Source organism: Dryobates pubescens, chromosome 31 (assembly GCF_014839835.1).
Source record: "Dryobates pubescens isolate bDryPub1 chromosome 31, bDryPub1.pri, whole genome shotgun sequence".
NCBI classification, from domain to species: Eukaryota; Metazoa; Chordata; class Aves; order Piciformes; family Picidae; genus Dryobates; species Dryobates pubescens.
This window is the reverse complement of record NC_071642.1, coordinates 4,409,056-4,436,751: the sequence shown is the minus strand read 5'-3', so window position 1 is coordinate 4,436,751 and position 27,696 is coordinate 4,409,056. Positions and strand designations below refer to the sequence as shown.

General features: G+C 66.5%; 2 protein-coding genes across 2 annotated transcripts; one reads left to right on the top strand and one right to left on the bottom strand.

Moving 5' to 3' along the window:
• Nucleotides 1-94: 94 nt before the first annotated feature.
• SLC5A5 (solute carrier family 5 member 5) lies at nucleotides 95-7,666 on the bottom strand. Its single transcript, XM_054175276.1, has 14 exons — nucleotides 7,290-7,666; nucleotides 6,842-6,907; nucleotides 5,849-5,900; nucleotides 5,657-5,724; nucleotides 5,407-5,561; nucleotides 5,133-5,273; nucleotides 3,996-4,125; nucleotides 3,307-3,395; nucleotides 3,095-3,207; nucleotides 2,232-2,302; nucleotides 1,844-1,934; nucleotides 1,093-1,318; nucleotides 506-609; nucleotides 95-398 (listed from the first exon to the last, which is right to left on the bottom strand). The coding sequence occupies exons 1-14, from the start codon at nucleotides 7,629-7,631 to the stop codon at nucleotides 169-171; spliced, it is 1,878 nt and encodes a 625-aa protein (XP_054031251.1). The 5' UTR covers nucleotides 7,632-7,666; the 3' UTR covers nucleotides 95-168.
• Nucleotides 7,667-10,253: 2,587 nt separating this feature from the next.
• JAK3 (Janus kinase 3) lies at nucleotides 10,254-25,937 on the top strand. Its single transcript, XM_054175080.1, has 24 exons — nucleotides 10,254-10,319; nucleotides 11,244-11,480; nucleotides 11,797-11,920; nucleotides 12,036-12,147; nucleotides 12,742-12,887; nucleotides 13,253-13,535; nucleotides 13,976-14,098; nucleotides 14,352-14,509; nucleotides 15,215-15,326; nucleotides 15,900-16,086; nucleotides 16,754-16,878; nucleotides 17,827-17,958; nucleotides 18,044-18,128; nucleotides 18,220-18,353; nucleotides 19,030-19,168; nucleotides 19,261-19,412; nucleotides 20,129-20,279; nucleotides 21,412-21,551; nucleotides 21,898-22,087; nucleotides 23,024-23,148; nucleotides 23,984-24,156; nucleotides 25,061-25,178; nucleotides 25,616-25,726; nucleotides 25,821-25,937. Exons 2-24 carry the CDS (start codon nucleotides 11,252-11,254, stop codon nucleotides 25,935-25,937), a joined length of 3,366 nt encoding a protein of 1,121 aa, XP_054031055.1. The 5' UTR covers nucleotides 10,254-10,319; nucleotides 11,244-11,251.
• The last annotated feature ends 1,759 nt before the right edge of the window (nucleotides 25,938-27,696 follow it).

The window sequence follows — 27,696 nt, the reverse complement described above, 5'->3', positions numbered from 1 at the left end:
TCCCTGTGTGTCCCCCACGTTCCAGCACCTGCAGCCCCCAACTTAGGACAAGCTCTTCCCCTGCTCAGCTCCACCTTTATTGGGGGCAGGGGGGCAGTGGGGTGTCCATCCCCCACCCCGGGGTCCCCACCCTGGCCAGGCCACCCCTCTGTGTGCCCCCAGGGTGCCCTACACGTGGCTCTCCCGCAGCAGCAGGTCGGTGGCAGTGGCAGGCTCGGGGGGGCCCCGGTGGGGACCCTCCTCCCCATCCAGACTCTCTGGTAGCACCTGGGGGGCCTCAGCTTTGCCAGGGGGCTCCTCCCCGGGGGTCTTGGTGCCCGTGGGGGACACTGAGGACGTCTGCCTGGTGATGTCCCACCACAGCACCCCGGGGGGCAGCTGCCGCCGCTTGCTTGGCCCTGTTGGAAAAGGGGGGAGGGTCTTGGGGAGGGGCTGTGGGGTTGAGGTGGGGAGGGGACACCCCCCAGAGTTGGGTCATGTCCCCCCACCTCGACCCCTTGCTTACCTGGAAGGGAGCTAAGCAGGATCCCCCCCAGCACCGTGGTGAGGGTCCCCAGAGCTCCATAGTACAGGTAGGAGATGGCATAGAAGTCCCCAAGGAGAGGGGGCCTGGGGCAGCAGAGACAGCAGGGTGGGGACACAGGGTGGGGACAGCAGTCTGTGACCCTTCCCTTCCCTTCCCTTCCCTTCCCTTCCCTTCCCTTCCCTTCCCTTCCCTTCCCTTCCCTTCCCTTCCCTTCCCTTCCCTTCCCTTCCCTTCCCTTCCCTTCCCTTCCCTTCCCTTCCCTTCCCTTCCCTTCCCTTCCCTTCCCTTCCCTTCCCTTCCCTTCCCTTCCCTTCCCTTCCCTTCCCTTCCCTTCCCTTCCCTTCCCTTCCCTTCCCTTCCCTTCCCTTCCCTTCCCTTCCCTTCCCTTCCCTTCCCTTCCCTTCCCTTCCCTTCCCTTCCCTTCCCTTCCCTTCCCTTCCCTTCCCTTCCCTTCCCTCCCTCCCCTCCCCTCCCCTCCCCTCCCCTCCCCTCCCCTCCCCTTCCCTCCCCTCCCCTCCCCTCCCCTCCCCTCCCCTCCCCTCCCCTCCCCTCCCCTCCCCTCTCACCCTGCTGGGGTGGGGGGGTGCAGGGGTGCCAGGCCCAGGGTGCTGTTGGTGCCAGCAGTGAGGTTGTGTGGGGGGCAGAGGGCTCTGGAGGTGGGCAGCACCCCCATGGTGCCCGCGCTGGGGGGGTACAGGGTGCCCCCCACTGCCACCCAGAAGGAGAGGGCAAAGCCAGCAGCCAGGCCCCCCAGGACCCCCTGTGGTAGAGGGAAGGGGGAGTCCAAACAGCCTGGGGGTGAGCAGGACCCCTGGGGACCCCCACCCTAATCCCCCCCAAGACTTAAGGCTGTGCTGCACCCCCAGCCCCTCCTCCCCTTCCCCCCCCGAGACTCACCCCTGCACCCCCAGCCTGCCCCCAGGACTCCAGGCTGAGCTGCACCCCCAAAGGCTGACCCCCCCCCAAACCTCCCCCCCTGGACCTCATCCCTGCACCCCCAGACCCCACCCAGGATTTGAGGCTGAGCCCAAAACCCTCCCCTCCAGAACTCAGGGTTTTGCTGTACCCCAAAACCTTCCTTCCCCTCGCCTGGGACTCAACTCTGCACCCCCAGCACCCCCAGACCCCTCCAGGCTCAGGGCTGTGCTGTGCTGCACCCCCAAAAGCCCTCCCCAGGCCTCCAATTCCCACCAGGACTCAGACCCCCCCCCGCCCCAGACCCTCCCCAAGGACTCAGGGCTGTGCTGCACCCCCAGACCCCCCCCAGCCTGGCACTCATGCCCACACCGCCCTCCCCCCCCCCCCCCCCCCCCCGACTCACGCCGGTGCCGCAGCCCGGCACGAACATGCCCAGGACGAAGCCCCCCAGCAGGGGGCCGCTGATCACCCCCATGACGGTGAAGGAGCCCTGGAAGGGCACCCGAAGTGTGCCAACCGCCCCCTCCTTGGCACTGGGGGGGCACGGGGGATGGGGGGGTGGGGAGCAGGGAGGGGTGAGGAGGAGGAGGATGGAGCTTGGCACTGCCCCAGCCCCCTCGGCTCGCCCCCGGCTCAAGGGCTCTCCGGTGCCCAGCGGCGTGCGGCAGGGTCCTGCTCGGCTGGGCACAGCTGGGGGGCACCGGAGCGGGGGTGGGAGGGGGAAGGGAGAGCCGGGGAGAGGGGGCAGGGGGTGAGCAGGATGAGGCTGTGGGTGCTGAGGGCTCACCTGCAGCACCCCCCCGCCCAGCAGCGATGCCAGGGCTGCCACCGTGATGCAGGAGGTGCCATAGAGGAGAGCTGTGGGCGAGAGGGGAGAGGCTCAGAGGCTTGGCACGGCACAGCAGGGCAGGGGGTGGCACAGCAGGACAGAGTGGGGCACAGCATGGCACAGAATGGCATGGCATAGAGTGACACAGCGTGGCACAGCACAGCATGGCACAGCACAGTGTAGCTTGGTCTGGCACAGCTTGGCACAGCATGGCATGGCATAGTGTGGTATGGCCTGGCACAGCATGGCAGAGTGTGACACAATATGGCACAGCATAGCATGGCACAGCATGGCATGGCAGAGTGTGACAGAGTATGGCACAGCATGGCCTGGCACAGTATGGTACAGCATGGCACAGCACAGCTTGGCACCACAGGATGGAGGAGTGTGGCACAGCATGGCCTGGCACAGGACAGGCCACATAGGATGGCATGGCATGGCACAGAGTGAAGTGGCACAGTATAGCATGGAATGACATGGCAGAGCATGGCACCGGGTGGTGTAGCATGGCATGGAATGCCAGGGCACATCACAGGCTGGCATACCATGGCATGGCATGAGATGCCATGTTGCAGGTCTGGTTAGCATGGCATGGCATGGCACAGCAGAGTCTGGAGGGGCAGGGCACAGCATGGCATGAGGCTGGGGTGTTGTGGCATGGATTGACACAGCATGGCATGAGCTGGCATGGCACAGGATGGAGTAGCAAGGCATGGCACAGATGGCACAGCATAGCATGAGCTGGCATGGCACAGGATGGCGTAGCAAGGCATGGCACAGATGGCACTGCATGGCCCAGCCCAGCCCTGGTGCCCACTCACACAGCCCCTTGGAGATGAGTGCCAGCCGCCGTGGTGCCAGGCTGGGCAGCCTGGGCTTGAGCAGGTCCTCGAGGGTGACAGCAGCCATGGCATTGATGCTGGTGGAGGCAGTGCTGGGGCAGGGGCAGGTGGCACAGCTCAACCCCAGTGCTCAGCTGAGGGTGGGTGGCATGGGGTGGGGGGGATGCCCCTCAGGGTGCCCCCAACCTCACCTGAGGGTCCCGCTGTAGGCACAGGCCAGGAACAGCCCTGGCACCCCTGGCGACGTCTGGAAGATGTCAAGGACCAGGTAGGGCATGTACTGGGGGGGGCAAAGTGGTTGTGCCAGGCTTGGGGGGGGCACAGCACCCTGGGGGATCCCAGACCCAGAAATGGAGCTGAGATGGGCACCCAGGGCTGAGATGGGCACCCAGGGATCTTGGTGGGCACCCAGGATTGAACTGAGCTCCTGGGGGGTCTCAATGGGCACCCAGGGGTCTCAATGGGCACCCAGAGCTCTTGATGAGCACCCAGGGCTGAGATGGGCACCCAGGGGTCTCAATGGGCACACAGGAGTCTCAGTGGGCACACCAGGCTGAGATGGGCACCCAGGGCAGAACTGAGCACCTGGGGGGTCTCAATGGGCATCCAGGGGCTTTGATGGGTACCCAGGGGTCTCAATGGGCACCCAGGGCTGAGATGGGCACCCTGGAGTCTCAATAGGCACCCAGGGGTCTCGCTGGGTACCCAAGGGTCTCGCTGGGCACCCAGGGGTCTCAATGGGCACCCAGAGGTCTCGCTGGGCACCCAGGGCTCAGCTGAGCAGCCTCAGATCTCACTGGGTAACCTAGGGGCCTCGGTGGGCAGCCGGGGTGGGGGTGTGTGTGGGGCTTGGTGCCCGGGGGTGGGGGGAGGCTGGTACCTGGTCGGGAGCCGAGATGTAGCCGGCCAGGAGGGGGTCACAGTGCTGGTAGAGGGCAAACATCACAAGGCCACAGAGCACTGCGCTGCCCACCACGCAGAACAGCCCCAGCTGGTTCACCAGCAGTGCCCTGCGGGGGGGCACCCAGCTGAGTGCAGCCCGGGCCGGGGGGGGCCCAGGGGCCCTGCCAAGGTGCAGGGTTCAGGTAGGCTCCGTGCAGGGAGAAAGAAGCCCTGCGAGGGGCCCTGCCGGGGGGGCGAGGTCCGGGCAGGGTCCAAGCAAGGGGGCAGGGTCCCCACCGAGGGTCCGTGCAGGGAGCTGGGTGAGGGTGCAGGATTGGTGCAGGAGCTGGGTGAGGGTGCAGGGTTGGTGCAGGTCCATGCAAGAGTACAAGACTGGTGCAGGGGTAAAGGAGCTGTGCAAGGGTGCAGGATTGGTGCAGGGGTAGAGGAGCTGTGCAAGGATGCAGGATTAGTACAGGGGTGCAGGGTCCAAGCAAGGGTCCATGCAGGGGTGCCAGATCTATACAAGGGTGCAGGGTTCATGCAGGCTGCATTCAGTGGTGCAGAGTCCATGCAACATCCATGCAGGGGTGGGTGCAGGGTCCATGCAACATCCACAGAAGGGTGCAGGGTCCCTGCAAGGTCCATGCAAGGGTGCAGGGTTCATGCAATGCCATAGAGTGGTGCAGGGTCCCTGCAGGGTGCAGGGTCCATGCAATGGCCGTAGAGTGGTGCAGGGGCCCTGCAAGGTCCCTGCAGGGTGCAGGGTCCATGCAATGCCACAGAGTGGTGCAGGGACCCTGCAGGGTCCATGCAAGGGTGCAGGGTCCATGCAATGCCACAGAGTGGTGCAGGGACCCTGCAGGGTCCATGCAAGGGTGCAGGGTCCATGCAATGCCACAGAGTGGTGCAGGGTCCCGGCAGGGTCCCTGCAGGGTGCAGGGTCCGTGCAAACGCGACATCCATGGAGCGCTGCAGGGGCCACGCCGGGACCTGAGGGGGGCCCTGCTGCCGTGCGGCCACCTCCCCCCTCCCTCCCGGCTCCCTTCCCCCTCCCCTGCCCCACTTCAAGAGCTGCTGCTCCCTCCCCCAGCCCCCGCGGGGCAGGACCCAGCGGATCCCCGGCGGGACTCACAGCCTGGCCTCCCGCTCGGTCCTGCAGGCCACGTAGCGCTGCACCTGGGCTTGGTTGACTCCGTACATGGAGAGCCAGACCAAGGTCCCCCCCACCAGGAAGGTCCACACCGTGTAGCGGCTCCGGGGGTCCAGGTTGAAGCTGGGGCAGGGGGAGGGAGCGCACAGGGCTACGGTGAGGAAGGAGGCAGCGGGGAGGGGGTGGGGGTGTGTGAGCTGGGGCACCCCAAGGGTTGGGGGGGAAGGGGAGGGAAGGGGACACCAGCCCCACTGACTCTCCGAAGTTGAGCCTGGAGCCGTTGGCGGCGATGGTCAGCACGGCGCTGGGACCCCCCACCAGCAGCGCCCCCCGGATGATGACGGCCAGGAAGCCGGCGAGCATCACAAAGACCTGGAAGACGTCGGTCCAGATGACAGCCTTCATCCCACCCTGCGGCAGACGGAGTCGGGGAACATTTGGGGACACCCCAGAGGACCTCCCCCTAGGACCTCCCTCCCTCCCCCTGCGCTCCGCTCCCCTCTCACTATGGTGGTGTAGAAGGTGCAGATGACCCCCGTGGAGAGCAGCGACGCCCAGATGTCCAAACCGGTCACTGAAGGAGAAGAGAAGGCGCTGGGCAGAGCCCCAGGGGGTGCCAACACCACCTGGGGTGGCACGGTGGGGGGCGAGGGGGGGGCAGGTGTTCCCAAGGCAGGGGGGAGCAGCCCCCACTGCACCTTGGTTGAGGATCAGGGCTGGGGCGTAGATGACGATCCCGGTGTAGAGCATCTGGGGGAAGAGGAGGGAGGGAGGGGGTCAGTGCCCCATGCCACCAGCTCTGTGGGCACCCGTGGGCACCGGACAAGGGGACAGCTGCCCACGGGGAGAAGGACAAAGTGTGGTGGTGCTGCCAAAGCACAACGAGGGAGAGGTTTCCTTCCAAACAGGGCTCCCAGCAGGAGCTGCGTGCTCTGTGCCATGGAAAATACCCAGGGGTCTCAATGGGCACCCAGGGGTCTCAATGGGCACCCAGGGCTGAGATAGGTATCCAGGGGTCTCAGTGGGCATCCGAGGATCTCAATGGGCATCCAAGGATCTCAATGGGCACCCAGGGCTGAGATGAGCACCTAAGGGTCTTGATAGGTACCCAGGGGTCTCAATAGGCACCCAGAGGACTCGAGGGGCACCCAGGGATGAGCCGAGCAGAGCACCCACAAGTCTCAATGGGCACCCAGGGCTGAGATGGGCATCGAAGGGTCTCAATGGGCACCCAGGGCTAAGCTGAACACCTAAGGGTCTCGATAGGCACCCAGAGATCTTCATGGGCACCCAGGACTGAAATGGGTAGCCAGAGGACTCAGTGGACACCCAGGGCTGAGCTGAGCACCCAGAGGTCTCGATGGGCACCCAGGGCTGAGACAGACACTCAGAGCTCTGTCTTGACGAGCACCCATCCCACCGGCACGGTAAGGCACCACGGGCACCGCGGGTACCGCGGGCAGGGCACAGCTGCCCGCGGGGCCAAGGACGCAGCGCGGTGGTGCTGCCCAAGCACAACAAGCCGGAGGACTGCGCTGCAAACAGAGCTGCCGGCAGGAGCTCTCTGCTCCGAGCCATGCAAAACACAAGCCCCGGGAAAACACGAGGAGGCTTCCCAAGGATCCAGCGCCGAATCCCTTGCCCCACGTCCCCGCTGCCCCCATCCCACCCCCTGCCCCGCGGGCACCCACCGTGGCCACCACATACTGCAGGGTCCCGCACAGCCTCACGCTCCTGCTGAACCTCCGCTCCAGGTACTGCGGACAGAAAGGGGTAGCTGCTTGGGACCAGCCCAGCGCTCGGAGCAGGATGGGCAACTCCTTGGGGCCATCCCAGCGCCCGGAGCAGGATGGGCAGCTCCTTGGGACCATCCCAGCGCCCGGAGCAGGATGGGCAGCTCCTTGGGACCAGCCCAGCGCCCGGAGCAGGATGGGCAGCTCCTTGGGACCACCCCAGCGCGGGGAGCAGGATGGGCAGCTCCTTGGGACCATCCCAGCGCTCGGAGCAGGATGGGCAACTCCTTGGGGCCAGCCCAGCGCGGGGAGCAGGATGGGCAGCTCCTTGGGGCCAGCCCAGCGCTTGGAGCAGGATGTGTGTGCCCCCATCCCGCTCCCCTCCCACCCCCCACCCCATGCCCACCTCATAGGTGCTGGTGAGCCCCAGGCGGTAGAAGACAGGGAGGAAGAGGTGGGAGGTGAGGAAGGTGTTGAGCAGCTGCCCAAAGCACATCCAGAGGAATTTGGCTCCGTAGCGGTAGGACTCCGCCGGCACCCCCAGCACCTGGATGGCCGACATGAAGCTGGCAGAGAGCGAGAGCCCCACGGGCAGAGCCGACATCCGGCGCCCCCCCGTGAAGAAATCCTCCGTGGTTTGCTGGCCGCCCTTGGCCAGGCCGTGGAAGAGGCCAATGCCGGTGGAGATCAGCAGCATGAGGCTGAAGACTCCATAGTCCCAGAGGCTGAAGGTGAGGCTCGCCGGCATCGGCGCCTCCGGGCTCCCCGCCGCGGCCAGCGTGAGCAGCTGGGGAAAAGGGGGAGGGGGGCAGCTGGAGCGGGATGTGGCACAGAGGGGATGTGGCACGGCACGGGCAGGGCACGGCTGGGCACGGCACGGCACGGCACGGGCACAGGCACAGGCACGGCGGCTCTGGAGCGTCTGAGAGGGAGGAAACTGGAGAGGGAGGAAACTCCCTGCACTTAGCAACTGGTGTTGGGTGCACAGCGGAAAGGATGGAGCGTGGGGTGGGGAGGGTGGCTCCCATCCCATCCCATCCCATCCCATCCCAGCCATCCCATCCCATCCCATCCCAGCCATCCCATCCATTCTGTTCTGTCCCATCCCAGTCCCCAGGCAGGTCTGTGCCCAGTGCTGGGCTGTAGGAGGGGACAGCTAAAGCTCATCAACCAAACCCAACCAATCCAAATCTAATCCAACCAAACCCAACCAATCCAAATCTAATCCAACCAAACCCAACCAATCCAAATCTAATCCAACCAAACCCAACCAATCCAAATCTAATCCAACCAAACCCAACCAATCCAAATCTAATCCAACCAAACCCAACAAAATCAAACCAACCCCAATCTAGCCAACCCAACCCAATCCAATTCAATCCAACCCAACCCAACCAAACCAAATCAAACCAAACCCAAACCAACAAAATCAAACCAAACCCAATCTAGCCAAACCAACCCAATCCAACCAAACCCAACCCAATGAGACCCAACCCAACTAAACCCAACCAAAACAAATTCAGCCAAACCAAACCCAAACTCAACTAAACCAAATCCAACCCAACCAAATCCAACCAAACCAAACCCAAGCAAATCCAGCCCAACCAAACCAAATCCAATCCAAAACAACATGACCATACCAAACCAAACTAAGCCAAATCCAACCCAACCAAACCAAATCCAACCCCAAACCAAGCCAAATCCAACCCAACCAAACCAAATCCAACCCAACCAAACTAAGCCAAATCCAATCCAACCCAACCAAGCCAAATCCAACACATCCCAACCAAACCAATCCAACCCAACCCAACCAAACCAATCCAACCCAACCCAACCAAACCAAATCCAACCCAACCCAACCCAACCCAACTCAACCAAATCAAACCAAACTAAATCAAACCAAACAAAACCCAACCCAACCAAACCAAATCAAGCTACCCCCCCCCCCAAGCCCCCCTCAACCCCCCCCCCCAACTAAACCAAGTCCAACCCAACCTGCACCAGGACCACGCTGCTCGTTTGGCCAGCAAGGAGTCAGTGCCTCAGGGGGATCAGAGGAGACCTGGAGGGTGCCCAGAGGTCCACAGGACCAAACCAAACCTTCTCCAGGACCACGCTGCTCGTTTGGCCAGCAAGGAGCCAGTGCCGCGGGGGGAGGAGGGGTCCGAGGAGAGCCGGGAGGGGTCGCCGGGGAGCCTGGGGGGCTGGTGGCAGCCTCTGCGGTGTCCTCGGTGGGTGTGGAGGTGACCGGGCGGGAGGGGACTGGCCGTGCCCTGAGCTCCTGCAGCCCGGGGGCGGGCGGGAGCTTGAAGGACGTCGGGGAGGGACCCTCGGCGGGGCGGCCGGAGCGGTCGGGGGCCGGCCGGAGCCGTCGGGGACCGGAGCTGTAACCCCTTCCCTCCCGCACCGGCACCGGCACCGGCACCGGCAGTGGCTGGGCTCAGGCCACCGCTAGCGGCGGCGCCACAGCAGCCAGCAGCCCCAGCACAGGGCTGGCGGGGTGGCTGCGGCTTGGTGAGCTGCCTGGCACCCCGGGCTGGCACAGTGGCACAAGCGTCACTTCGTGCCAGGTTTGTCCCAGGGAGTCTCTTTGCCCCCCCTCCCCTTCCCCCCACCCCCTCCCCCAAACTCCAGGGGCTGGGACCAGCGAAGAGCCCTGGCACGGGGACAAAGCCACTGAGGCATCACCGAGGAGGGGCCCTGGTGCCCTTGTGCCTGTGCCTGGGCACAGGGTGCCCTTCCCTGCCTTGCCTCTCCCGGCCCCCCAAGTTTCTCCTCCTGGTTTGAGCAGCAGAAAGGCAATAAAGCAACCAGGGGTGGCTGCCAGGCCTGGCCACATCCTCTGCTGGGTACCCTGCGTGGCACCAGCGCCAGGAACGTGCCCAGCCCCACGCTGCCCCCGACGGCGCCGCTGGCACCCTGGGGTAGGGCAGGGGCGAGGAGGCTGAGCCCAACCCAGCAGGGCCCTGAGTGGGGCAGGGAGGGTCCCAGCGAGGGGGTGAAGGTGGGGGGGGGGCGCAGGGGCATGTGGGCAGCACCCAGGCAGGGTGGGGGCTGGGATGCCCTGGCAGAGCATCGCGGTACCCTCTGCGCGGGAGGGGGCGGGAGCGGCCAGGTGCCAGGCTCCATCGAGGTGCCCAGCGCGGTGCCCAGCACCAAGTGGGGTGCCCAAGGGCTTGCTGCCCACTTCATCCCCCACCCCGGTCCCTGCCCCCTGGGTGTCGGGGGGGTGCCCCCCACTGTGTCGCCTCCTCCCTCGGCAGGAAGCTGCAGAGGCTGCGGGCAGGAAGGAAGTCCCCGCGGGGACTTTTTGACGCTCGGTGTCACTCGCTGCCACCTCCGCAGCCCGGGAGCCCCCAGCCCTGCCCAGCACCCTCTGCCCAGCACCCCCTGCCCAGGGCCGGGCGTGCCAGCGAGGCCACCGACGCGGCAGCAGGTACCGCGCGGGCGCTGGGGGGCTTCGTGGGGTCTGCCCACCCTGGGGTGGGCATGGGAGGGATGGAGCTGAGTGCTTCCTGCCCACGCCGGGCATGGGTGCGTGGCCCTGGGCTGCTTGGGGAGGAGGGGAGGCCGGGGTGGGGGTGGGAAGTGCGGGTTTAGCTCCATGCCCTCCCCGTGCCTCAGTTTCCCCTTCGTCCTTCCCAGGATGCCAGGCTCTTCCCCTGTGTGCCAAGCTGTCCCTGCGGGTGCTGGGCATTGCCCGTCAGGGCTGGGCTCTCCCCACGGGTGCCAGGCTGTCCCCATGGGTGTTGGGCTGTTCACATGGGTGCCAGGCTGTCCCCTTGGATGTTGAGCTGTCCCCATGGGTGCTGAGCTCCCCCCATGGGTGCCAGCTTCTGCCAAGGGCTGCCGGGCACCCCCCAGTCAGTATCAGTCTGTCCCCATGGATGCCAACCTTCCCCCATGCATGCCAATCCCTCCCTATAGGTACCAGGCTGTCCCCATGGGTGCCAGGATCTCCCGGTGCCTCCTGGGTTGCCCCATGGGTGCCAGGCTCTCTGAATGGCTGCTGGGTGGCCCCATGGGTGCCAGCCCTGCCCGTCATAGAAGCACAGCCAAGCCCTCTGAGCTCAGCCAGTCCCAGCCTCGCCCCAGCCCCACCACGGGCACCACCCCACGGGCACCACCCCACGGCCCCGGCTGCCATGGCCACACCTTTCTGGCACCCCTGCAGGGCTGGGCACTCCGGCAGCTCCCTGGGCAGGTGCCAGCTGTGGGGTTTGACCCCTGGGGAAGATGCCAAGGGAAGCATCAGGGGAAAGGGCACACAGGGGGGCAAGGTCCCGGCCACCTCGAGGTGGGTGCCACGCTGGGCACCCCTCCACCCCAGTGCTCAGCACCCTCCCCCCACTCCTTGCAGGGCCTGGCATGGCGCCAGGGGGCGAGGAGACGCCGCTGATCGGGGGCAGGTCCTGCAGCCTCTCCTCCACCGAGGCTGGCACCCTCCAGGTGTTCCTGTACCACCGGGCACCTGCCCCCCCCAGCCCGCCGGGCACCCCCGGGCCGCCCAGCCTGGGCACCGCTGCAGGCTTCCTCACCTTCACCTTCGGCCAGTACACAGCAGAGGAGCTCTGCGTGAGGGCTGCCAAGGCCTGTGGTGAGCAGCACCCCTGGCATGGGGGGCACAGGGCACCAGGCGCGGGCACAGGGCACCAGGCGTGGGCACAGGGTACCAGCTGTGGGCACAGGCATTGGATGTGGGCTCATGGGAGCAGCCGTGGGCACAGGGCACTGCCATAGGCTTGGGCCATTGGGCACGGCCCCGGGCACTGGGCATGGGACATTGGGCATGGGTTTGGGCATTGGGCATGGGGGCATGGGCACTGGGCACAGGTTTGGGGCACTGGGCAGGGTCTCAGGGCCCCAGCCATGCCCACCCTGGGCAGGGGGTGCCCACACTGCTCTGTGCCCAGGTGTGGTGCCCGTGTGCCACACGCTCTTCGCCCTGGCCACCGAGGACCTCAGCTGCTGGTTCCCCCCCAGCCACCTCTTCAGGGTGGACGAATCCTGCACCCAGGTGGTGCTGTACAGGATCAGGTACAGCCCTGGCACCCCTGCCAGCCCTGGCACCGTGCCAGCCCCGGCCTGGCAGCCTGGGGGCTGTGCCCCATGGGGGCAGTGGTGCTGAGCTCCCTTTCTGCTCTGTCCCCAGGTTCCTCTTCCCCAGCTGGTGTGGGCTGGGGCAGTGCCAGCGCTGCCAGCTGCCCAGTGGCACTGCCAGCCCCGTCCTGGACTACCCAACCATCGACTACCTCTTTGCCCAGGTGAGCCCTGCCAGGCTGGCAGCATCGCCCCCACCCTCGGAGCCCACCCCCAGCGCCCTGCTTGGCACCAGAGAGCCTCGGGGCAGCGATGCCCTGCACCACCCTGGGCACTGCCACCCTCCCTGCACCACCCTGGGCAGTGCCACCCTCCCTTCTTCATCACCCTGGACAGTGCCACCCCTCCCTTCACCACTGGGCATGGGCTTGGGCACTGGGCATGGGCACAGGTCAGAGGCTTGGGGCACTGGGCAGGGTCTCAGGGCTCCAGCCATGCCCAGCCTGGGCACGGGGTGCCCATCCTGCTCTGTGCCCAGGTGTGCTGCCCATCTGCCACCCCCTGGCTCTGGGGCAGGCTGTGACTCCTGGGGGCACTAGGGCTGGAGCTGGCATCAGGGGGTGGGCAGCAGGGACCACCCCAGAAGGCTGAGGGCAGCTGGCATGGCCTCAGGCACCACCCAGGGCACTGAGTCTCTGTGCCAGGCTCATGGAGGTGAAGCCAGGGTGGACAGTGGGGCAGGGGGGACTGGCACAGGGACCCTCTGCCCACCCCCCCATATCCCCCCGGGCCTCACCCAGCCCTTGCCCCCTGCCCAGTGCCGCAGTGACTTCCTTGGGGGCCGCCTGGCAGTGCCACTCAGCCTGCCCACCCAGGAGGAGTGCCTGAGCCTGGCACTGCTGGACATGCTGCGCATCGCCAGGGAGCAGGGGCACAGCCCCCGGCGCCTCTGCAGCCTCCTCAGGTGAGCTGGGGGCTGTGGGCACGGCCTGGCACCCCTGGGCACGGCCCAGCGCCCTTGGAGAGAGATTGGTACCTGTGGGAAGAGCCTGGCATCTGTGGGGGCAGGCAGCAGCCACTGGGAGAGCCTGGCACCCATGAGGGCAGCCTGGCACCCATGGGGGAGAACCCAACACCCATGGGATCAGCCTGGCACCGATGAGGGTAGCCTGGCACCCATGGTGGGGGAGAGCTCAGGACCCATGAGGGCAGCCTGACACCCGTGAGGACAGCCTGGCACCCATGGGGGGGGAGAGCTCAGGACCCATGAGGGCAGCCTGGCACCCCTGAGGCCAAAGCTGTCCTCCCCCTGCCCCCCGGTGCCCGCAGCTACAAGAGCTGCCTGCCGGCGGCGCTGCGGTGCCAGCTGCAGCAGGAGACCTTCCTGACCCGCAAGCGGCTGCGGCGCCGCTTCTGCCAGGCCCTGCGGCGCCTGGGGGGGTGCCAGGCCGATGGGCACTGCCTGAAGCTCAAGTACCTGCTGGACCTGGGGCGGCTGCAGCAGCGCTGGGCACAGGAGAGCTTCGGGGGGCGCCTGCCAGGCGCTGCCAGGGGCATCTCCGTCCACGTGGCCGGGGAGAGTGGCATCAGCTGGAGCTGGGAGGGCAGCCAGGTGAGGGAGGGCACGGGGCAGGGTGATGCCAGGGGTGGGTGGTTGTGCCAGGGGTGGGTGGTTAGGCTCGGGGTAGGTGGTCGTGCCAAGGGTGGGTGGCTCCATCAGGCATGGATGGCAGTGCCAGGGCTGGGTGGCTGTGCCAGGGCTGGGTGACAGTACCGGGGCTGGGTGTCTCTACCAGGGCTGGGTGGCAGTGCCAGGGCTGGGTGGCTGTGCCAGGGCTGGGTGTCTCTACCAGGGCTGGGTGGTTGTGCCAGGGCTGGGTGGTTGTGCCAGGGCTGGGTGGCAGTGCCAGGGCTGGGTGGCAGTGCCAGGGTTGGGTATTTCTCCCGTGGCCGGGTGGCTCTCTCGGGGTCTCAGGGTGGGGCCCTGGGGCCACCCCTGGCGCTGCCTCCTCCTCCTCCTCCTCCTCCTCCTCCTCCTCCTCCTCCCGCCAGGGCCGGCAGCACTTCTGCGACTTCCCGGAGCTCAGCGACGTCAGCCTCAGGCAGGCCGGCAGGGAGGGCGGCCCCGCGGAGCGCCGCCTGGTGGCCATCAGCAGCACTGACAGCAGGGTGCTGGTGAGGAGGGCACCAAGGGGGCGCTGTGCCACGGCTGGGGTTGGCGTGGGGCTGATTGTGCCCAGGCTGGGACTGGCATGGGGCTGACTGTGCCAGGGCTGGGGTTGGCGTGGGGCTGATTGTGCCTTTGGTGCATGCCCAGGCTGGGGTTCGTGTGGGGCTGATTGTGCCAAGGCTGGGGTTGGTGTGGGGCTGACTGTGCCCAGGCTGGGGTTGGCATGGGGCTGACTGTGCCCCCGCTGCCTGCCCACAGGAGGTGGAGCTGCCCTCGCTGCAGCAGGCTCTGTCCTTGGTGGCTCTCCTGGATGGCTACTACCGGCTGACCGCCGATGCCCACCACTACTTCTGCCGGGAGCTGGCACCTCCACGGCTCCTGGAGGACTTGGAGAACCTGTGCCATGGGCCCATCAGGTGGGTGCTGCCAACCCCACTCCTGGGGGACGCTGCTGGGGGCGGGTTTGGGCTCCTCACCCCAGGAAGGACATTGGGAGGCTGGAGCAGGTCCAGGGAAGGGCAACGGAGCTGGGGAAGGGTCTGGAGAAGAGGGCTGGGGAGGAGCAGCTGAGGGAGCTGGGGGTGGGCAGTGTGCAGGAGAGGAGGCTGAGGGAGACCTCATTGCTCTCTGCAGCTCCCTGAGAGGCTGCAGGGAGGTTGGGGTTGGGCTCTGCTGCCTAGGGACAAGCAACAGGCCAAGAGGAAATGGCCTCAGGTTGCCCCAGGGGAGGCTCAGCTTGGCCATGAGGAACAATTTCTGCCCCTTGAGGCTGGCCCGGGCCTGGCCCAGGCTGCCCAGTGGTGGAGTCCCCAGCCCTGCAGGGGTTTCCAAGCCCTGGAGCTGTGGTACTGAGGGCCAGGGGTTGGTGGTGCCCTGGGGCAGTGCTGGGTTGAGGGTTGGGCTCTGAAAGGTCTTCTGTGAGCTGGGGAAGAGATCCCTGGGGCAGGAGCCACGAGAAGAGGTGGGCACTGGGTCCCATCCAGCCCACGGTGGGCATCGGGGCCCATCCTGCCCACTGTGGGCAGCCCAGCACCCTCCAGCTTTGGAGGCAGCATGCTGTGGTGCCAAGCTCTCCCCCAGGGTGGAGGCACAGCACCCCTGACCCTCCCCGGGGTTGGCAGCTCGGAGTTTGCCATCCGGAAGCTGCAGGTGGCAGGGAGCCAGCCAGGGCTGTACCTCCTGCGCCGCAGCCCCCAGGACTTCGACAGCTTCCTGCTGACCATCTGTGCCCGGGTGAGACTGGCACTGCCACTGCCCCTGCCACCAGCTGGGCTGCTGGCACCGCCTGGCCTCCGTGCTGGGTGCTGTGGGCATCGCTGGGAACGGGGAGGAAAACACAGGCTGAGGGCTGGCGCTCACTGGGGCGGTGCCAGGCAGGGATGGTGCCCTTTGGGGTGGGCACTCACTGGGGTGGTGCCCTTTGGGATGGGCAGTCAGTGGGGTGGTACCACCAGGGACAGTCCTTTGGGATGGGCACCCCATGGGATGGTGCCACCAGTGGTTGGTTCCTGTGTGATGGGCATGGTGGGCGCTGTGGGCATGATGTATGCTGTGGACACGGTGAGTGCTGTGGGCACAATGAGTGCTGTGGGCACGGTGAGTGCTGTGGGCACAATGAGTGCTGTGGGCACCACCGGTGATGGGAAGGGACTCACGGGGCTGAGGCCTGGCACGCACCAGGGGTGGTGCTACCGCGGGTGGGAGCCTTCGGGCCGGGCACGCCGCCGGGGCCGGGGCGGGCGCCGCCGGGGCCGGGGCGGGCGCTGGGGGTGCCCTGTGGTGCTGACCTTGGTGCTGCCCCTGCAGAGCCGCTCGGGCCGCGACTACAAGCGGTGCCTGATCCGCAGGGACGAGGAGGGCAGCTTCTGGCTCTCGGGGGTGGCGCGGAGGTTCTGCAGCCTGCAGGAGCTGCTGGGCACCTACCGGCACCGCGGGCTGCAGGCAGAGGGTGCCCGCATGAGGCTTGCTGCCTGCTGCCCGCCCCTGCCCAGAGGTGAGGGGGCAGGGGGCGGGGGGAGGGGAGAAGGAGGGCATGGACTGGGGGGTGTGACATCATAGAGAGGGGGTGATGTCAGAGGGGTGTGTGAGGTCATCGAGAGATGGGTGATGTCATCGAGAGATGGGTGATGTCATAGATAGATGGGTGATGTCATAGGAGTGTGATGTCATAGGAATGTGATGTCATATAATGGGATGAGTGACATCATAGAGAGGGTGTGTGATGTCACAGAGAGAGGTATGATGTCACATATTGGGCTGAGTGACGTCATAGAGGGTGACATCACAGAGGGGGCTGGGTGACGTCACATAGCCAGGTGACATCACAGAGGGAGCAGTGTGATGTCACAGAGAGCTGGGTGATGTCACAGAGGGGCTGGGTGACGTCACAGAGCCGGGTGACGTCACAGAGGGAGCAGAGTGATGTCACAGAGAGCTGGGTGACGTCACAGAGGGGGGCAGTGTGACGTCACAGAGAGCTGGGTGACGTCACAGAGTGGGCGGTGTGATGTCACAGAGCTGGGTGACGTCACAGAGGGAGCAGTGTGACGTCACAGAGAGCTGGGTGATGTCACAGAGGGGGCTGGGTGGGGGCTCCGTGCCGCCCCGGGGCTGTGCGTGGCCCCGGGGCAGGCAGTGAGGTCCCAGCTGTGCCCCCCCAGAGAGGTCCAACCTGCTGATCCTGCGCAGCAGCCGCCCCCAGCCCCCCCCGGGCTCCCCTGCCGGCCCCCGGCGCAGCCTCTCCCAGATGGTCTTCCACAAGATCCACCCCCGGGGGCTCACCAGGGTACGGGGCAGGGGGCCGGGGGGGGCTTGGGCCATGGCCACCACTGCCCCATCTCCCATGGCCACCACTGCTCTCTGCCCCATGGCCACCACTGCCCCATCTCCCATGGCCACCACTGCTCTCTGCCCCATGGCCACCACTCCTCCATTGCCCCATGGCTACCACTGCTCCATGCCCCATGGCCACCACTCCTCCATCTCCCATGGCCACCACTGCTCTCTGCCCCATGGCCACCACACCTCCATCTCCCATGGCCACCACTGCTCTCTGCCCCATGGCCACCACTGCCCCATCTCCCATGGCCACCACTGCTCTCTGCCCCATGGCCACCACTCCTCCATTGCCCCATGGCTACCACTGCTCCATGCCCCATGGCCACCACTCCTCCATCTCCCGTGGCCACCACTGCTGTATGCCCCATGGCCACCACACCTCCATCTCCCATGGCCACCACTGCTCCATGCCCCATGGCCACCACTCCTCCATCTCCCATGGCCACCACACCTCCATCTCCCATGGCCACCACTGCTCCATGCCCCATGGCCACCACACCTCCATCTCCCATGGCCACCACTCCTCCATTGCCCCATGACTACCACTGCTCCATGCCCCATGGCCCCATGACTACCACTGCTCCATGCCCCATGGCCACCACTCCTCCATCTCCCATGGCCACCACTCCTCCATCTCCCGTGGCCGCCACTGCTCCATGCCCCATGGCCACCACTCCTCCATCTCCCATGGCCACCACTGCTCTCTGCCCCATGGCCACCACACCTCCATCTCCCATGGCCACCACTCCTCCATCTCCCATGGCCACCACTCCTCCATCTCCCATGGCCACCACTGCTCTCTGCCCCATGGCCACCACTCCTCCATCTCCCATGGCCACCACTGCTCCATGCCCCATGGCCACCAGCGCTGAGCCCTGTCCCCGCCCCTGTGCAGGGGGAGAGCCTGGGCCAGGGCTCCTTCACTCAGATCTTCAGGGGCCTGAGGAAGGAGCAGCAGGAGGATGGAGAGCTCCAGACCCAGGTGGTGCTCAAGGTCCTGGACGGCAACCACCGCAACTGCGCCGAGGTGAGGCTGGCACCGGCCCGACCCCCTGCCAGCGCCGGGCAGGCGGCCGGCAGCCAGCCCTGACCCGGCTCTGCCCCACTGCCAGTCCTTCCTGGAGGCAGCCAGCACCATGAGCCAGCTCTCCCACAAGCACCTGGTCCTGCTGCACGGTGTCAGCCTCGGCAAGGAGAGTGAGTGCCGGCCGAGCCCTTCCCCCGGGCGCTGCCAGGCCCCGGTGCCACCTGCCCGCCCTGCCTGCACTGCTGGCTCTGCCCCCAACAGGTATCATGGTGCAGGAGTATGTCAGGTATGGGCCCCTGGACCTCTACCTGAAGAAGAACCAAGGTGAGGGCAAGGTGACCACGAGCTGGAAGCTGCAGGTGGCCAAGCAGCTGGCATATGCCCTCAACTACCTGGTGAGCCGGGCATCGCTGTGCCCGTGGGTGCTGCCTGTCCTCCCAAGCCCTCGGCCCACAGCTCTCACCCACCCACGGCCTGCAGCTCCAACACAGCCTGGAGCTCCTCATCTGCAGCCTCCAGCACCCATGGCCCATGGCCACCACTCCTCCACCTCCCATGGCCACCACACTTCCACCTCCCATGGCCCCAACTCATTCATGCCCCATGGGCACCACACCTCCATCTCCCATGGGCACCACTCCTCCATGCCCCATGGCCACCACACTTCCATGCCCCATGGCCACCCCACCTCCATCCCCCATGGCCACCACTCCTCCATGCCCCATGGCCACCATTCTTCCATCTCCCATGGCCACCCCACCTCCATGCCCCATGGCCACCACACCTCCATCTCCCATGGCCACCACTCCTCCATCTCCCATGGCCACCACTCTTCCATCTCCCATGGCCACCCCACCTCCATGCCCCATGGCCACCACTCCTCCATGCCCCATGGCCACCACTCCTCCATCTCCCATGGCCACCACTCCTCCATCTCCCATGGCCACCCCACCTCCATGCCCCATGGGCACCACACCTCCATGCCCCATGGCCCCAGCTCATTCCTGCCCCAGCCCTGCCAGCCGTGGAGCTGCCCCCCAGTGCTGCTCCTGGTGCCTCTCCCTGGTGCAGGAGGACAAGAGGATCCCCCATGGCAATGTCTCTGCCAAGAAGGTCCTGCTGGCCCGGGAGGGGGACGTGGCCACCGGCAGCCCTCCCTTCATCAAGCTCAACGACCCTGGAGTCAGTGTCACCGTCCTGGCCAAGGAGAGTGAGTGCCCAGGCCTGACCTGGCGTGCTGGGGGGGGTGGCAGAACCCCCCTGGCGGGTGCTGACCCCACCTGTCCCCACCTCTGTCCCCAGTGCTGGTGGAGAGGATCCCCTGGGTGGCCCCCGAGTGCCTCAGTGACCCCAAGAGCCTGGCGCTGCCAGCCGACAAGTGGAGCTTTGGGGCAACCCTCTGGGAGATCTTCAGTGGTGGCAACATGCCAGTGAGCCTGCTGGAGCCCCCCAGGGTGAGACCCCCTGCATCCCAGTCCCCCAGCCCCTCCCCACTGCATCCCAACCCTCCTGTCCCCTCCCACTGCATCCCAACCCCCCTGCCCCTCCCCACTGCATCCCAACCCTCCTGTCCCCTCCCACTGCATCCCAACCCTTCTGCCCCATCCCACTGCCCCCAGCCTCTGCTCTCTCACCCACTGCCTGGAGCAGGTCCCTTGCCACCCATCCCACCATGGAAGTTCCCTGCTGGCCAGAGGCTCAGGTGCCTCAGGTCATGCTGGAAACAGGGGCATCTCTTGGAGGATGGATCTGGGCACCCCTGGCACCCAGTGCTGGGGTCCCACACAGGGCTCTGGGCCCCTCCCCATCCCCCCAACCCTCTGGATGTGGCAGAGGGGTGGCCACAGGCTCCACAGCACCACAGGGCTGGGCAGTAACCAACCCCAGCCCAGCCCAAAATCCTGCAGGGATCCTGGAGGTGTCCAAGGCCAGGCTGGACGAGGCCTTGAGCCACCTGGGCTGGTGGGAGGTGTCCCTGCCCGTGGCAGGGGGTTGGAACTGGATGACCTTCAAGGTCCCTTCCAACCCAAGCCCTTCCCTCCATCCCTGCTGCAGGGCGAGGGCTCGGTGCAGCCTGAGGAGCTCCATGGGGGCTGTCCCGGGGGACTGCTCTGGGGGGAGGCAGCCTCAAGCCCAGCCCCAGCCACCCCTCTCTGCCCACCCCCTGCAGAAGCTGGAGTTCTACCAGAGGCAGCTCCAGCTGCCAGCCCCCAAGTGGACAGAGCTGGCCACGCTGATGGCTCAGTGCATGGACTACCAGCCCCAGCGCCGGCCCTGCTTCCGCGCCCTCATCCGGGACCTCAACAGCCTCATCACCTCTGGTGAGCCCGAGGGAGGGGGGCTGGGGGGGCACAGACCTGCCCTGGCAGCAGAATCATGGAATCAGTTAGGTTGGGAAAGACCTCAGAGGTCATCAAGTCCAACCTCTCACCCAGCACCCCCTGACCAACTAAACCATGGCTCCAAGTGCCACATCCAATCCCCTCCTGAACACCTCCAGGGCCAGTGACTCCACCACCTCCCTGGGCAGCACATCCCCAGGGCCAATCTCTCTTGCTGGGAAGAACTTTCTCCTCACCTCCAGCCTAAACCTCCCCTGGCACAGCTTCAGACTGTGTCCTCTTGTTCTGCTGCTGGGTGCCTGGGAGAAGAGCCCAACCCCCACCTGTCTCCAACCTCCCTGCAGGGAGTTGTAGAGAGCAAGAAGGTCTCCCCTGAGCCTCCTCTTCTGCAGGCTGAGCAACCCCAGCTCCCTCAGCCTCTCCTCCCAGGGCTGTGCCCCAGACCCCTCCCCAGCTTTGTTGCTCTTCTCTGGACACCTTCCAGCAGCTCAACCTCTTTCCTAAGCTGAGGAGCCCAGAGCTGGACACAGGACTCCAGGTGTGGCCTCAGCAGTGCTGAGCACAGGGCAGGATGAGCTCCCTGCTCCTGCTGCAGGCCAGGATGCCCTTGGCCTTCTTGGCCCCCTGGGCACATTGCAGGCTCCTGTTCAGCCTACTATCAACCACTACCCTCAGGTCCCTTCCTGCCTGGCTGCTCTCAGCCACTCTGACCCCAGCCTGTAGCTCTGCCTGGGGTTGCTGTGGCCAAAGTGCAGCACCTGGCACTTGGACTTGCTGAATGCCATCCTGTTGGCCTCTGCCCATCTGTGCAGCCTGGCAAGGTCCCTCTGCAGAGCTCTCCTACCCTCTAACAGCTCAACTCCTGCCCCCAGCTTGCTGTCATCTGCAAATTTACTGCTGATGGACTCACTGCCCTCATCCAGATCATCAATAAAGATATTGATCAGGCTGGGGCCCAGCACTGATCCCTGGGGCACACCACTGGTGCCTGGCTGCCAGCTGGCTGTGGCACCATTCACCACCACTCTCTGGGCACTGCTCACCAGCCAGTTCCTAACCCAGAAGCCCCTCTGGGGGTCCTCACCCCTCCCACCTCACCTCCCCCCCACAGATTATGAGCTGCTCTCAGATCTGTCACCCAGCGACGTGGCACTGCAGGACAGCTTCTGGGGGTGCCAACCCCTCAGCCTGTGCCAGGACCCCACACACTTTGAGGAGAGGCATCTCAAGTACATCTCACTGCTGGGCAAGGTGAGGAGGAGGAGGTGGGGGGGCAAAAGGGGGCTCCCCACTAAGACTGGCTGGAGAGCAGCCCTGGAGAAAAGGCCTTGGGGATGCTGGGGGAGGAGAAGCTCCACAGGAGCCAGCAGGGAGCACTTGCAGCCCAGAGAGCCAAGCAGAGCCTGGGCTGCAGCAGGAGAAGTGTGGCCAGCAGGGCCAGGGAGGGGATTCTGCCCCTCTGAGACCCCACCTGGAGCACTGTGCCCAGCTCTGGAGCCTCTGTTGCAGGCAGGGCCTGGAGGTGCTGGAAGGTGCCAGGCTCCCCCTGAGCCTCCCTGTCCTGCATCCCCCACGGCTGGCACCACCCCCTGGGCAGGGCAACTTCGGGAGCGTGGAGCTGTGCAGGTATGACCCCCTGGGGGACAGCACCGGGGAGCTGGTGGCAGTGAAGAGGCTGCAGCAGGATTCGGCCAAGGAGCTGCAGGACTTCCAGAGGGAGATCCAAATCCTGCACTCCCTGCAGCACGACTTCATCGTCCAGTACAGAGGGGTCTGCTACAGCAGGGGTGGGCATGGCACCCGGCAGGGCACGGGCATGGCGGGGGCAGAGAGTGGGCATGGGGTGGGGCAGGGATTGGGCATGGATTGGGGCAGGGAATGGGCATGGATTGGGGCAGGGAATGGGCATGGATTGGGAGAAGAAATGGGCATGGAATGGGGCAGGGAGTGGGCATGGCATGGGCTAAGGAATGGGTATGGCATGGGGCAGGGAGGGGGCATGGACTGGGCATGGCACGGGGCAGGGAGCAGGCATGGCATGGGCTAAGGAATAGGCATGGAATGGGGCAGGGAGGCGGCATGGCATGGGCTAAGGAATGGGCATGGCATGATGGGGCAGGGAGGGGGCATGGCATTGGCTAAGGACTGGGCATGGCACAGGGCAGGGAGTGGGCATGGCATGGGCTAAGGAATGGGCATGGCATGGGGCAGGGAGGGGGCATGGCATTGGCTAAGGACTGGGCATGGCACGGGGCAGGGAGTGGGCATGGATTGGGAGAAGAAATGGGCATGGCACGGGGCAGGGAGTGGGCATGGACTGGGCACAGCATGGGGCAGGGAGTGGGCATGGACTGGGCATGGCACGGGGCAGGGAGTGGGCATGGCATGGGCTAAGGAATGGGCATGGCATGGGGCAGGGAGACGGCATGGCATTGGCTAAGGACTGGGCATGGCATGGGGCAGGGAGACGGCATGGCATTGGCTAAGGACTGGGCATGGCATGGGGCAGGGAGACGGCATGGCATTGGCTAAGGACTGGGCATGGCATGGGGCAGGGAGACGGCATGGCATTGGCTAAGGACTGGGCATGGCACGGGGCAGGGAGGCGGCATGGCATTGGCTAAGGACTGGGCATGGCACGGGGCAGGGAGGGGCAGGGGTCGGGCAGGGGCTGGCAGCGCTGTGCCCGCAGCCTGGGCAGCTGGCAGCGGCTCCCGGGGCAGGGCGCCGCGGGCTGCGGCTGGTGATGGAGTTCCTGCCCAACGGCTGCCTGAGGGACTACCTGCAGAGGAACCAACCCCACCTGGACCACAGCACCCTGCTCCTCTATGCCTGGCAGATCTGCAAGGTGGGGCTGGCACAGGGGGGGTGGCACGGGGGGGGGGAGTGGGGTGGCACAGGTGGGGATGGAGCAATGGCACAGCTCAGTCAAGGGGTTGTGGGCCAGCTGGGGTGAGCCCTGGGGGTGCTTCCTGGGGGCCTAGAATGTCATAGACCAGCTGGGGAGAGCCCTCAGGTGGGTCCTGGTCCCCCCAGAGGGTCGTGGTCCAGCTTGGGTGAGCCCTGGGGGTGCTGCTGGGTCCTGGCTCCCCCTAGAAGGTCATGGTCCAGCGGGGGAGAGCCCTCAGGTGGACTCTGCCCCTCTCAGAGGGTCATGGTGCAGCTGGGGTGAGCCCTCAGGTGGATCCTGGTCCCCCCAGAGGGTCGTGGTCCAGCTTGGGTGAGCCCTGGGGGTGCTGCTGGGTGCTGGCCCCACCAGAGGGTCATGGTGCAGCTGGGGTGAGCCCTCAGGTGGGTCCTGGTCCCCCCAGAGGGTCATGCTCCAGCTGGGGTGAGCCCTGGGGATGCTGCTGGGTGCTGGCCCCACCAGAGAGTCATGGTGCAGCTGGGGTGAGCCCTCAGGTGGATCCTGGTCCCCCCAGAGGGTCATGCTCCAGCTGGGGTGAGCCCTGGGGATGCTGCTGGGTGCTGGCCCCACCAGAGGGTCATGGTGCAGCTGGGGTGAGCCCTCAGGTGGATCCTGGTCCCCCCAGAGGGTCGTGGTCCAGCTTGGGTGAGCCCTGGGGATGCTGCTGGGTCCTGCCCCCCCGCCAGAAGACGATGGCCCAGCCGGGGGGAGCCCTCGGGCAGGCTGCTGGGTGGCAGTGCCAGGCAGTGCCAGGCAGTGCCTGCGTGCCACGCAGGGCATGGAGTACCTGGGGGCGCAGCGCTGCGTGCACAGGGACCTGGCCAGCAGGAACATCCTGGTGGAGAGCCAGAGCCACGTCAAGATCGGGGACTTCGGGCTGGCCAAGCTGCTGCCCCAGGGCAAGGACTACTACGTGGTGCGAGAGCCTGGGCAGAGCCCAGTCTTCTGGTGAGGGCTGGCACTGGGGCAGGGCAGGGGGGGCACAGGGAGCTGCCATCCTGGGCAGGGGAATTGGCACCAAGCTGAGTGAGATGCTGGAGGGAAGGGGCTGGAACAAGCTGCAGGGGTAGGAGCAAGCCCTTGGAGATCAGCAAGGCTCAGAGCAAGGTTCCTGAGGGTGCCAAGGTCCCAGAGAAGGTGCCAAGGAGGGTGCCAGGGGGGGCACATGTCAGCTGGTGACAAACTGCCCAGGAGCCAGCACTGGTCTCTGGCAGCCCAGCAGGCAGCTGAGTGCTGAGCTGCAGCCAGAGCAGGGAGAGCAGCAGCACAGGGAGGGGATTCTGCCCCTCTGCTCTGCTCTGCTCAGCCCCCACCTGCAGCACTGCCTCCAGATCTGGAGCCCCCAGCACAGGAAGGACCTGGAGCTGCTGGAGAGGGTCCACAGGAGGCCATCAAGGTGCTCAGAGGCTGCAGAACCTCCCCTGTGGGGCCAGGCTGGGAGAGTTGGGGCTGTGAGCCTGGAGAAGAGAAGGCTCCAGGGAGACCTCAGAGCAACCTTCCAGTAACTGAAGGGCTCCAGGAGAGCTGGGGAGGGACTCTGGACTAGGGCTGGGAGTGCCAGGATGAGGAACAATGGCTTTGAGCTGGGAGAGGGGAGAGTGAGAGTGGAGATGAGGAAGAAATTGTTGAGAGGGAGGGTGGTGAGAGCCTGGCACAGGCTGCCCAGGGAGGCTGTGGCTGCCTCCTGCCTGGAGGTGCTCAAGGCCAGGCTGGATGAGGCCCTGAGCAGCCTGGGCTGGTGGGAGGTGTCCCTGCCCGTGGCAGGGGGTTGGAGCTGGAGGACCTCCGAGGTCCCTTCCAACCCAGTCCATGACTCCCCCCTGGCTGCAGCACTCAGCTCCCTCCCCTGCAGGTATGCTCCAGAGTCCCTGGCAGACAACCTCTTCTCCAGGGCCTCTGACACCTGGAGCTTTGGTGTCCTCCTCTATGAGCTCTTCACCTACAGCAACAAGAGCAAGAGCCCCTCCGAGGTGAGACCCCCGGGGCTGGGGTCCCCTTCCCCCTACCCTGCCTCCCTTTGACCCTCGGGATGAGCCCAGGGTCTGGCTGTGGCAGCCCCCAGCTGCTGGTTGCCCACTCTGGTTGTTGCCCACACTGCTGGTTGCCTCTCTGCTGGTTGCCCACTCTGATGCTTGCCCATTCTGAGGGTTGCCCCTCTGCTGGCTGCCCCCCTGATGCCTGCCCCCCTGATGCCCGCCCCCCTGATGCCCACCCCTCTGCTGCCCATCCCCCTGATGCCCACCCCTCTGCTGCCCGCCCCCCTGCTGCCTGCCCCCCTGATGCCCACCCCTCTGCTGCCCACCCCCCTGCTGCCTGCCCCCCCTGATGCCCACCCCCCTGCTGCCCACCCCCTGATGCCCACCCCCTGATGCCCACCCCCTGCTGCCCTCCCCTCTGCTGCCCGCAGGAGTTCCTCCGCATGCTGGGCGCCACCAAGGCCTCGCAGCTCATCTGCCACTTGCTGGAGCTGCTGAAGGACAACCAGCGGCTGCCAGCGCCCCCTGGGTGCCCCACCGAGGTCAGAGGCCTTGCCTGGCACCACGGGGGAGGGGGGTGGGGGGCGTCCTGCCGGGGGTGGTGCCCCCCTGATGCCCCTGTGCCCTGTCCCGCAGGTGTACTCCCTGATGCTGAGCTGCTGGGCGTTCAGCCCCGGCTCCAGGCCCTCCTTTGGGGAGCTGCTCCCCAAGATCGAGCTGCTGAGGGACAGCAGGAGCAAAGCCCACGGGTAGCCCCCCCCTGCCAGCCCACTGCCCCCCCCCAGCCTCCCAACACCCCCTTGCCCCTTCCCCCAGCTCCTTCCTCCAGCTCCTTCCCCCAGCTCCTTCCCCCCAGCTCCTTCCCCCCAGCCTCCCAGTTCCCCAGCTCCCCCTCAGCCCCCCAGTTCCCCCCCCCAGCTGTCCAGCTCCCTCCTTAGCCACCCAGATCCCCCCCAGCCCCCCACCCAGCTCCCCTCCCCAGCTGCTCAGCTCCCCCTCCCCAGCCCCCCCAGCTTCCCCCTCAGCCCCAGTTCCCCCCCAGCTCCCTCCCCAACCACCCAGATGCCCCCCAGCCTCCACCCAGCTCCCCCCACAGCTGTCCAGCCTACCCCCCAGCTCCCTCCCCAGCCACCCAGATCCCCCCCCCCCCAGCCTCCCATGTCTCCCCTCCCCAGCCCCCCAGCTCCCCCTCCCCAGCCCCCCAGCTCCCCACCAGCCCCCGGCAGAGTCGCTGCTGCCAAGGAGGAGCCTGGATGGGCACGGGGGCAGGAGGCTGGCAGGGAGCAGTGCCAGGGAGGCTGGGGGGGCTCGGGGGGGTTCGGGGGGGGGGGGTGTAAGGAAGGTTATTAGACAATGAATAGAAAATAAAATGTTTAATAAAAGAGCAGCTCCTGCTCCCTGCACAGCACAGGGGGGGGACAGGGCTGGGGGGGGACAGCAGCTCCTGCTCCCTGCACAGCACAGGGGGGGAGGCAGGGCTGGGGGGGGCACAGCAGCTCCTGCTCCCTGCACAGCACAGGGGGGGACAGGGCGGGGGGGGGGCACAGCAGCTCCTGCTCCCAGCACAGCACAGGGGGGGACAGGGCTGGGGGGGGCACAGCAGCTCCTGCTCCCTGCACAGCACAGGGGGGGAGGCAGGGCTGGGGGGGGCACAGCAGCTCCTGCTCCCTGCACAGCACAGGGGGGGAGGCAGAGCTGGGGGGGGGGCACAGCAGCTCCTGCTCCCTGCACAGCACAGGGGGGGACAGGGCTGGGGGGGGACAGCAGCTCCTGCTCCCTGCACAGCACAGGGGGGGACAGGGCTGGGGGGGGGACAGCAGCTCCTGCTCCCTGCACAGCACAGGGGGGGACAGGGCTGGGGGGGGGCACAGCAGCTCCTGCTCCCTGCACAGCACAGGGGGGGACAGGGCTGGGGGGGGGCACAGCAGCTCCTGCTCCCTGCACAGCACAGGGGGGGACAGGGCTGGGGGGGGGCACAGCAGCTCCTGCTCCCTGCACAGCACAGGGGGGGACAGGGCTGGGGGGGGGCACAGCAGCTCCTGCTCCCTGCACAGCACAGGGGGGGACAGGGCTGGGGGGGGGCACAGCAGCTCCTGCTCCCTGCACAGCACAGGGGGGGACAGGGCTGGGGGGGGGCACAGCAGCTCCTGCTCCCTGCACAGCACAGGGGGGGACAGGGCTGGGGTGGGGCACAGCAGCTCCTGCTCCCTGCACAGCACAGGGGGGGAGGCAGAGCTGGGGGGGGCACAGCAGCTCCTGCTCCCTGCACAGCACAGGGGGGGACAGGGCTGGGGGGGGCACAGCAGCTCCTGCTCCCTGCACAGCACAGGGGGGGGACAGGGCTGGGGGGGGGCACAGCAGCTCCTGCTCCCTGCACAGCACAGGGGGGGGACAGGGCTGGGGGGGGCACAGCAGCTCCTGCTCCCTGCACAGCACAGGGGGGGACAGGGCTGGGGGGGGCACAGCAGCTCCTGCTCCCTGCACAGCACAGGGGGGGACAGAGCTGGGGGGG

Excerpts from the sequence above, each read along its gene's own strand:
- JAK3 (XM_054175080.1), top strand. The coding sequence starts at position 11,252 with ATGGCGCCAGGGGGCGAGGAGACGCCGCTGATCGGGGGCAGGTCCTGC. Across the intron at positions 18,354-19,029 it reads CATATGCCCTCAACTACCTG|GAGGACAAGAGGATCCCCCA; the intron begins GTGAGCCGGGCA and ends TCCCTGGTGCAG. Across the intron at positions 19,413-20,128 it reads GCCTGCTGGAGCCCCCCAGG|AAGCTGGAGTTCTACCAGAG; the intron begins GTGAGACCCCCT and ends CACCCCCTGCAG.
- SLC5A5 (XM_054175276.1), bottom strand. The coding sequence starts at position 7,631 with ATGCCGGCGAGCCTCACCTTCAGCCTCTGGGACTATGGAGTCTTCAGC. Across the intron at positions 6,908-7,289 it reads GGCTCACCAGCACCTATGAG|TACCTGGAGCGGAGGTTCAG; the intron begins GTGGGCATGGGG and ends TTCTGTCCGCAG. Across the intron at positions 5,725-5,848 it reads AGCCCTGATCCTCAACCAAG|TGACCGGTTTGGACATCTGG; the intron begins GTGCAGTGGGGG and ends CTTCTCCTTCAG.